We start from the raw sequence: 10,436 nt of genomic DNA, 5'->3' as shown, positions 1-10,436 counted from the left end.
TAATTATAGTTTTATTATATTACTATTATTAGTAAATTTAGTATTTTATTTAGTATTAAAATTTATTATTAAATGTAGTATTTTTTTTGAGAAAGATAAGAAGTGAGATGTGGAGATGCCTGAAGGGTTTGCTGAGCAGAGAATACAGTTTTTAGGAATATGTTTTCTTGTTATCTGATTTCCATCTGTACGTTGTTCTGTGTAGAGACTCTTGGTTTCAGACTCTGGTTGCTGTGACACTGTCTGAGCACTTAAATGGTTTCTGTGTAGGACAGAATGCTTATTCCCCATTTTGAAGATGAGGAAATAATATTTCAGGAAAATACTTTCTTGCCACAGAGATCTGTAACAGAGTAAGGAGTTGTGATCTAGGACATCCGAGTCCCCACCTCTTCCTTAATTGCCTGGCTATCCTGATTTTCTCTGCCCTGTCTCGATAACGTTGTTTTTTTATGAAAGTGAAGAGCCCTGTGAAATCGGTTAAAGTGACTGGCACTGCAGACAGGTCTTTCTGTAAGTCTCCTGTTTATACCACAGCAGGGTATCTGCAGCCTTCTGTTGTTTCAGCCAGGTTTTTATAACTGTAAGCCAAACTCTTCAGATTATGAATGGCATGGCTGTCCCCTCTTCCTTTAAGGTATCCCAAGTCAGAGTGAAGATGGACAGTCAAAATGAGTATTAGCTTGGGAGTTAGTTCATGTGTGTTCTGGATCTGGACAGGTTAGTAGTGACCACCCTCAATACAACCAGAAGAGAAAGTTTTGCTTTGAGGTGGGCCCAGATTAATCAAGGTACAGCACCGATGTGATAGATCAGTCTGATACTCAGACTCAGCAGAGGGTGTTCGGCCAAATGGTTAAGATCCCGTGCTATTTGATAGTGCTAGATTGAATCTCAGAAGAACGTGGTCAGCAGTGACTGAATCTTAACCTCTGGCCAAGGGTCAGTCTACAGCTGAAAACTTTGAGACGTGATTATGCTAGTGGACATGAGGAAGGGAACAGGCTCATGTATTCAGCGGTTCAGCTCCCTGGCTCTGCTGGCGTGCTGGTCAGCACTTGTGCCTGATTATGGCTGTATACATATGCTCTCTAAATAAAAATGATAACCTCCTGCTGGTGTCATTTTTGTCTGTCTCTACAAGCCAATTTCTCACCTATCACTACTTCAGTTCTGCTTTTCTGCACATTTGCTACTCTTGTACTTGTGACAGAGTCTGCAGACTTGACTATCACGGGAAAGTTGGTATTCAAGGTATGATATACCCACAGGAGTATCAGAATAAAACATAAGTGTGTTTTTCAGTTAAAATTTACAGAAACATTTGCTCATGACTTGAGCAAATTTAAAACCATCACGAAATGCCTTTTTTGAAGACATTGTTATTACGGAAGGTAATATGGCTCTATTGAATTTCAGATTTATAATTTTAAATAAAATGCAGTTAATCTAATGTTGGTTTTGTCTGTTTGTTTTTAGGATACAACACCAGTATTTGAAGAGGAGTCAAAACCTATTTATTGTCAAAACTGTCAAAGCATTTCTTTCTGTGCATTTACCCAGCGGTCGTTGTTGGTAGTGTGTTCCAAATACTGGAGGGTAAGGCAAGCTAGCTGAACAACACCTGGCTGCTTTTCACTGTAGAAGCTGATTTAATTAAATTGCCAGTAAGACATTTAGATCAAGATGCTCTAAGTCCTTTTAATGTGTCTATATTGAAACCAAAATTAGCTGCTGTATGAGCATTTCAATCTGTAATTGGTTAATGACAACAGACTTTTCTGTTTCTTTTCAGGTTTTTGATGCTGGAGATTATTCCCTCTTATGTTCAGTCCCTAGTGAAAATGATCAGACCTGGACTGGTGGCGACTTTGTGTCAGCTGATAAAGTGATTGTATGGACAGAAGATGGACAAAGTTTCATATATAAATTACCAGCCAGGTAGTCAACAATGAAATACTCCGCTTATTTATTTTTTGAGATAAAAACATGAGCAACCTTGAAGAAATGTTGAGTATCTTTGGCTTTAATTTTGTTACAAAATCATATGGATGTTGCAGAAACTAGTATTCCATGAGCATACTTTAAAGTGTGTGTCCCCTAAATTGCTATCGTGTTGAAGCAATGCTCAGTAATTTAGATTGCCTCGACCAAGATTGCTTCACTATTTTCTGATATTACACTAACTCTTCTTCACTTCGTAATGGAGCTGTGTGATGGGAAGAGGTGCATTTTGCTGTTGAACAAGTGTCATAAATTGAAATAAAATATAATTTAAATATTTCCTTAACCAGGTCCAAATAAGGAAGAAGTAACATTTTGCTATATGGAGTAGAATGTAAATGATGATTGTATTATTGTAACAGAGTACTCTTTCAGCCCATTAAGGGAAGGCACAAACAGCTGACTTTGTGCACGTAAATGTGAAAATATAAAATTAATTTAAAATTAGGTATCAAAGAGGTTAAATAAATGTAGAATGACAAAAGTAAAATAAAAAACTCTTCTTCTGACATCTTGATGATATGCAAACATCTTTGTTCTGGGTAGCGATACAGTTTTGTCTTAGAGATCCTCGAATATTCTCACATAAATCAGGCGAGAACTCCTTTCTCACCCTCTTATGTGATCAGAGCATAAGGCTGCGAGCAGATCTATCTGGTGATCTGTCAGAGAAATCCTTGGGTTTGGTGTGTTTTGGTCCTGAGTCTGAGGTCAGATGTGTTGAAGTCTAAAGCAGACCTAAAGCCAGGCTCCCTCCATTCTTTCTTCCTTCAGTTCTGAATGTGTGGGGGAACTGAGCTGGACACATTTGGAGCAGTTATTAATTGATGAAGCATGCCCTGTACATCAAAATTAGAGTAATAATCTGCTATACGCTGTATTAACAATTGAAAAAATGCAATGTTTAAGGGCTTGGGGGTTGTTTTTGCTTAGTATTATTTAGTTAGCTGGTGATGTAGTAATCACTCTCTAGTAATACAAGGAATTTTATTCCTTTCTCTTTGTTCTTAAACCCAGCTGTCTACCAGCTAGTGATTCATTTCGCAGAGATGTGGGGAAAGCAGTAGAAAATTTAATTCCGCCTTTATTGTACAGTGCGTTGGACAGAGCAGATAAACAGAAAAAATATATTTCTTTGGAGCTGCTTTTATGGACTGCATTTCTCTTTTAGGGAGTTGAAACATGCATACATCGTGACCAGTTCTTCTTTTTTGAAGTAGACCTTTAGGATTTCTTCTTTTCCTAGAGAAAATAGACAGATGTAATTTCCCTGCTGTTTGGTTTGGTTCTTGGTTTTCAAATAAATGCAGAGGTTAGTCTCTGGTCAAGTGAATCTTCAGTTCCTATATTCTAACAGTTTATCATTCATCAATGCCTGGAGAATTAGAAGTCAAGTTGTGATGTGCATGATAATTAGACAGTAACTGAGCAAGAGCTTTTAGAATTACAACTTTCCATTTGAAAGCTTAAATACGTGCAAAGTAAAGAAAATAAAATTTTGTAGGCCAGTGTCCTCTGAGCTATGCTTCATTTTTATATTGTACTGTGAACTGTATCTGCTATAAACTAATATATCTAAGACTGCTGTATGGTATATCTAGTACTTATACCTATACTACTAGGTATAAGTAACTGTCTGATTTACAAATGCTGTTATTACAAGACTATTGTAGGAATCCTTTTTCTATCTTAACCATTTAATCTGTTGCCAAATTTGGACACTGAAACATTTATATATTTGATTTTTTGTTCCTTTATGTTGTCAATCAACATTAAAACTTTTTTGCTTCTGTCGTGGACCATGTACCTTACTGACTAGTGTAACTTCAAGGCCCCATTGCAGTTAGAATGTTAACAATTTTAGAATACACACACACATACATAAAATATGCTAAGTATGAATATATTTAGAACAAAACCAAATATATGTAAGAATTTTCTTTACTGTTCCCTAAACCTGTGACTTGTTTTGTAACTAACCACAGTTTCTTCTGACTCATATTGCTGTATTTATTCTTTCTCCTGTAAGAAAGATAAAGCATAAAGTAGCTAGTTTTTGTCCTGCTTTTAAAAGGTACAGTGTGGGGAAAGGAAATTTTGAGGTTAGTACACAGTTTGCGTGTGTTCTGAAGTTATTAATTTATTTTTTTTTAACAGCTACTAATATGTCCTCCAGTTACTCGATTCTTCTATGGACATAGGGAGTTTTCCTATAAGCTGTTAATCCAAGGAGACTCTTCAGGGAGACTGTGTATTTGGAGTGTGCCTGATACTCTTGAACAACGAGATGGTGCAAAAGGTATACCTAATTAACAGTCCTGTTGCGAAGTCTTTTAGCAGGATTTTTTTGTTATGTGTTTTTGTGGCTGGATAGAGCACTGCTGCTTTTCCTACAGATCCATGAAGTTGTGTTTTTGTTAGCTTCTTGTAAGAGTTATAGTAACTTGATTTTTTCATGTATGATCAAAATCTTAATTTACTCTGAGTATTTTTCAGGTATTAAGTTTTAACTGCTTTATTCCAAATACTAGCTATGGTCATTGCTGTCTGCCTGTGTAACTTCCTCTTGTAGCTTAAATCATATACTTTTCCAGTTCTCACATATATTGTTTCCATGTGTTGCTGTAGCTTCACTCATGTAGTCAGTAAATTAATCTGCAGTATGTACCTTTTACTTTGTTCAAAGTGTTGTGACATGGTGTATTTAAACTTTGAGATCTTTTCAGAAAAGCATTCCTAATTTCCTTTCTTGCCTTTTTTTTTTAAATCCTCCTCCCACCTCACCCCTTCCTTTGTCTTTTTTTTTTTTTTTTTTTTCTTTCTAAAAACAGGACTGCAAACAACAACTTCAACATCCCTCCAGGAAGCTTTTGATAAACTTACTCCTCGCCCTGCTGGGATTATAGACCAACTAAGCTTAATACCAAACATCAATGAACCACTTAAAGTTACAGCCAGTGTGTATATCCCAGCACATGGGCGTCTGGTTTGTGGTCGTGAAGATGGAAGCATTGTTATTGTGCCAGCCACACAAACTGCTATAGTTCAGCTGCTGCAAGGAGAGCATATGCTTAGGAGAGGTATGCAAATAAGCTTTTGAAAAGCACAGTTGGATTACAGTGTGCACCTGTCAGGAGACATACTGAAGTAAAAAATAATTTCATGAAGTGAGCATTAAGTCATTTTACAGTAGAAATCATATAACTGTTTTCTTAACAATTCTGATGTTCTATTATGTAATGAGAAACGTAAGTAATAAATTAACTGTGGCCAGCTTGCATCAATTTTTTTTTTGGGAGGGGGAGTCCCTTCACTGGAAAGCCTTGGATATTTTCCCTGGGTTTTTGAGATGCAGTAGCAAAGATCTGGCGGGGGACATCTCCTGTCTCTCTCCCAGTATTGTTCTGGGCACTGGGGTATCAGTGTGTCAGTGAAGATGTTCTTGGGAAAATAATGAAATCTAAAAGAGAATTCCTCTTTGTGTATTGTATAGTTAGTTGAGTATTATACGCTGGCCAGCTGTTGTACATTTTGGTTCCAGATAATGTTATTTTAATACTTCTGTGATTACAGTTGCAGAACAAATATTTGGGTTTTGATTTCTTACAAGTGCTGATAAATGAAAAAGACATGTAAATATTTTTCTGTGAATATACATATGAGCTTGTCAGTTGTATACAAGGCTGTTGGTTGTACTATTTCCTTTATATAACTGATTTACTTTATACAAAAATGATTTTTTTTCTTAACGTGAAGTTGGATTGCCTCGAAGTTGATACATTATTCTGCAAATAAGCGTTGGTGGTTCTTGCCCTCATAAAAATACAGAAGTGCCTGTGTGTATTCTACGTAAGGTTTGCTGTGCTTGCTAGAAAGCATAATCACATAGAGGAAAAAAAGTTTAACTATATCATGCAGGTATTGCATAGAATACTTGATTCTGGTATTTAATTTATTGGGCCCATTTTGTCAAATTTGCAATCTAAAAAGTTTTTTCTAAGCATCTTTTGCAATAGTTAACAGGTTAGAATGATTTAACTGATGTATTTGATCTCAGTGAACAGAAGACTCGCCATTCTTGCTCTTTTCACAAAAATTATTTTCCTTTGTAAAGTTAAATTTGATGTCATTAACCTATTCTGCACAAGCACCAAATGCGTAACACTGCAGACTTGCATGCCACTGCTGTGGCCAGTGCAGAGTAAGATTATGTTACTGGTCCTTTTGGTTATAACCTTGGATAAATTCATGTTTTATGGGGAAGGGAATTTATTTTTTCACATCTTTGTGGCCTTTCTAATTTTTTTTTTCTGGGATTTTTTTTTGGTGGGAGGAGTCTGTTTTAAGACAGCTGAATTACTTTAAAGTGAGATTGTACAGCAAGACAAAAAGAATCATTCAGTCCATGTCCAGTAAAAAAAACTATGAACATTCTAAAAAAAGACAAGGCTAATTCTACAAGAACTTCTGTCAAAAATGGCACTATGTCTGTATTTTTTTAATCAAGAACAGTGTTTTGGATTGTTAACTGTTCTATTGAATTATGTTTTTTCTCTCTCTTTTTTTCCTTTTCTTTTCCCCCTTTCGCCCCTTCCCAATTTCTCAGGTTGGCCACCTCACCGGACTCTCCGAGGCCATCGAAACAAAATTACATGTTTACTGTATCCTCATCAGGTTTCTTCTCGTTATGATCAAAGGTATTTGATCTCAGGTGGTGTGGATTTCTCAGTCATCATATGGGATATATTTTCTGGAGAGATGAAACATATCTTCTGTGTACATGGTGGAGAAATTACACAGCTTCTAGTTCCACCAGAAAACTGTAGTGTAAGTTTTACATAGTGTCTGATAACCTGTCTCACACTTTCCATAAATGGTACAGCTCCTCAAATCCTCCTTGAAAATGAATGTAATATGAAATACTGAAGATTTAGCACTGGCCCAATGTATAACTCTTGCAGACACTTAAAAAGAGTTCAATTGTTCTGTTAATCTTGGTTTTGTTCACATCATGTTTTAGCTACGTAAAGGATTAAAAATAGTGGAAAACCTAGATATTAAAACCTAGCTAGCTAAGGAAATGCTTGGCATTTTATGATACATGTCATTAACAGTGGGAGAGGATTTCGACGTGGAAGCCATCTTTCCCCTGAAGGTGTTTGCAAATGTGATAGGCAAGCATTCCCACCAGTTACCCCACAGGTTTTAAAGGCAATTTTTTCTTTCATAACTTGGATGAATAGGTAGAATTTAATGAACAAAATGACGTTGATTTACTTGAAAACTGTGGTTTCTCTTTTTTGCTCAACAAAATAGGTTCTAATAACCTGTGTGCTTTTTGTGATATGCAAGAGGTTGGATTCAAGGGAATTTCTGCAAGTGAAATTCTGTTTCTAGTGACCTCAGTGAGATTAGCCACAGACTTATGTGCCTGTTTTTTGTTTCTAAAACAGGTTGTTGATCACCATGCTTGGTCCAGTGAAGAAGAGATTATTAAATGCAAACTCTCTGCATTATGATTAAGATTTCTTTTTTCTTTTTTTTTTTTCCTTTTATTAGGCAAGAGTCCAGCACTGTATTTGCTCTGTTGCCAGTGATCACTCAGTAGGTCTTCTGAGTCTGCGGGAGAAAAAATGCATCATGCTGGCATCCCGTCACCTTTTCCCTATTCAAGTAATAAAATGGAGGCCTTCCGATGACTATCTGGTGGTAGGATGTTCAGATGGGTCTGTGTACGTCTGGCAAATGGATACTGGTAAGGTTAAGTTCAAAGACATTGATTAAACAATTTTTTAATATATATATTTGGTTATAGTTCTGTATAAGTGGTATCTGAGAGAAGACTTAACATTTTTTGCACATTTACATTTGGAAATTTAGCACTCCACATATTCCCAAAATTTGTAGATTATGTAAGCTTTTGTTAAATACATATTTTAGTATTTGGAATAACTCATTTAGTTTTGGAGAAGTATAGCTTGCTGTGCTGGGTTCCATACATATTTTAGTATTTGGAATAACTCATTTAGTTTTGGAGAAGTATTGCTTGCTGTGGCTGTCTTCCCCCTACATGTTTTCCTAGTTATCTTTAGAGAGACCGGTTAAAATGTTGGCTGCACGTGTAGTGTCTTCTCAGTTTATTAGTGTCCGTGCTTCCTCAGCAATTTTCTTGAAAGCTTGGTGTAGAAGTGCAGCATCTTGAATCTACAATAGTTTCTTCATCTGTAGAGTGACGGAAGTGTTTGTCTGGGGGGGGGGTTATTGTTTTGTTGTTTAGTGTGGTTTGGTTTTTTTTTTCCCCAAAAAGGGACTAATGCTTAGTTTAGAAGAAACTAAATATGAGCCTTAACAGAATGGGCAACAAGGCATAAAATAAAAACAGCTTTGTTGTAGAAAATTTTGTGATATTTTAAAGGGAGAAGGTGAGGGAAAAAATGCATCAAAATATATGCAGTATGTAAATACCATCTAACTCCTTAACTCACTTGAAGGAAAAACACACAAACCTGCAATAGTGTCTGAATATTATTTTCAGCTTATTGTGAAAACTAGATAGGAATTGTTTTTTATTGAAGCTCTAGGAAGCAAAGAGGAACCAGAGATCCATCGTGGAAAATTTAATCCAAACAGGTATTTGGGTGGGAGAGGGAATTCAAAATGATTGAAAACAGTCTTCCACTAAAAATGTTGAGCAACTGCAGTCATCGCTCTCTGGTCAGTACAGCATCACATTGTGGTAAACTTGTCTTGATTTTTGTTAATGTATTTTTTCCTTACACACTTCAGCTTCATGGAAATTTAGGGAAATTCCATCCCTTTAGGACTATTAGTTCTAAAAATAGCTATTAACACAACAGAAAGTTTTATGCATTGCATCCTGTGGTGTAAATTATTTTCACACATTGTTGTACTTGTGATATTTTGGACATTCAATTTTTTCTGCTCCAGCTCATGCTTTTCAAAATACTTGCAGGTGCGCTGGACAGGTGTGTGATGGGAATAACAGCAGTGGAAATCCTGAATGCCTGTGATGAGGCAGTCCCAGCGGCTGTGGACTCCCTGAGTCATCCCGCTGTCAACCTGAAGCAGGCCATGACTAGGCGTAGTCTGGCTGCTCTGAAAAATGTGGCACATCAGAAACTACAGACTCTTGCCACTAACCTGCTCGCTTCCGAAGCGTCTGACAAGGTAAGCCGTGTTTCAGTTTGTCTGATGCAGTACCTGAAATGTTTGTTTCCGTAAATAATTGAATAAAATAGGGGAGTCTTCATCATTGTAACTGAAAGGGTCTTACCCAATGCCCTCTGAAATTTTAATAGACAGACCTAAACTAGCTTTACCTGGCCTTGGGTCAGAGTTCACTTCCCTGGAACAAAAAGTATCGGCCTTCTTCAACGTCATTGTGCAGTTTCTAATGCAGGTGGTGTTATCTAGAGTTACGTTTTAAAAACACGTTTCACTTACGTTTTTTTTCTATTTTGTACTCTCAGTGGTAGTGGTTTTCCTTGCTGGAGTCTAATGCTTTTAAACTTCCTCTTCACTGTCTATAACTCTGTACTGCTTTCACTGTCTTTTTCTCTAGGTTCAGTAGGAACAGAGGTTATGCACCAAATAAACTTACCCCTTTCTAGATGGGTAGTAATGTATTTTTAGTATCAACAAACACAATCCCTTCCACATATCTCTGGATGTTGTTCTCCAATTTATGTTACTGTTCATGGTGCTACCTCCCACTATGGTGTGCATTCTACTGTATTTTCTCAGGTTGAATTTACTTAAAATCTGGATTTAGCAGCATTTCTTAGAGTCTGGAATGCTTGCTCAGTTGTATACGTTCTGTTAACTTTTAGCGTCGATGGGTAGACGAGGAACCAGCCTGTGACCCATATCTGTCAGAAGGAAATCTCCCCGTTTCGTTTTGTGCTAACTTCAAGGAATGGAATCAGCATTGATCTGTTTTTTCCCCTCTTCCCCCCCATGCTGGATATGCTTTATACGTTCCTGCAGATCTTGCTAAAGGCGGAGCTAGAGCTTGATTTTATTTTATTTTGGTAATTGTTGCTGTGTGACAGTTCAGAAAAAGTATTACTAAAGTATATGTACAAATAAATATAAATGGAGCCAAAGTAACTTAAATGCTGAAAATTAATTAGGTTTGAGAAATATTTTAAGTGTTCAATGCTAGAAGATATTAATGGGCTTAGTTGATTCCTAAATATTTCAGTGCTTAATGTTTAAGGACTTTTTAAATTATGTTTTATGATTTAAGTGATTAATTCAAATGGAACTGTCTGTAGTAACTTGTTAAAAGCACTCATTAACTGTTCCTGAGCGCTGTATGTCTATGTCTAGAGAGTGTGTGAGCCACTTCATGTTTATGTGTGTTCATTTAGGCACAAAACTTTACAATTTATATGGGTGTTACCGAGTAC

The 10,436-nt window shown here is 36.6% G+C and overlaps 1 protein-coding gene across 1 annotated transcript in view; it reads left to right on the top strand.

Annotated features, from left to right (window-relative positions):
* Positions 1 to 10,436, top strand: part of WDR7 (WD repeat domain 7) — a 134,971-nt gene that overhangs the window by 9,019 nt on the left and 115,516 nt on the right. Inside the window, exons 6-13 of the mRNA XM_009274738.1 lie at positions 1,480 to 1,599; positions 1,796 to 1,941; positions 3,022 to 3,119; positions 4,157 to 4,303; positions 4,836 to 5,084; positions 6,611 to 6,831; positions 7,564 to 7,759; positions 8,978 to 9,192. Of these exons, the coding sequence (XP_009273013.1) occupies positions 1,480 to 1,599; positions 1,796 to 1,941; positions 3,022 to 3,119; positions 4,157 to 4,303; positions 4,836 to 5,084; positions 6,611 to 6,831; positions 7,564 to 7,759; positions 8,978 to 9,192 (1,392 nt within the window). The remainder of the gene's footprint in view (positions 1 to 1,479; positions 1,600 to 1,795; positions 1,942 to 3,021; positions 3,120 to 4,156; positions 4,304 to 4,835; positions 5,085 to 6,610; positions 6,832 to 7,563; positions 7,760 to 8,977; positions 9,193 to 10,436) is intronic.

This window comes from Aptenodytes forsteri, unplaced genomic scaffold (genome assembly GCF_000699145.1).
Source record: "Aptenodytes forsteri isolate BGI_AS27 unplaced genomic scaffold, ASM69914v1 Scaffold112, whole genome shotgun sequence".
NCBI classification, from domain to species: Eukaryota; Metazoa; Chordata; class Aves; order Sphenisciformes; family Spheniscidae; genus Aptenodytes; species Aptenodytes forsteri.
This window is presented reverse-complemented; position numbering and strand designations above follow the sequence as displayed.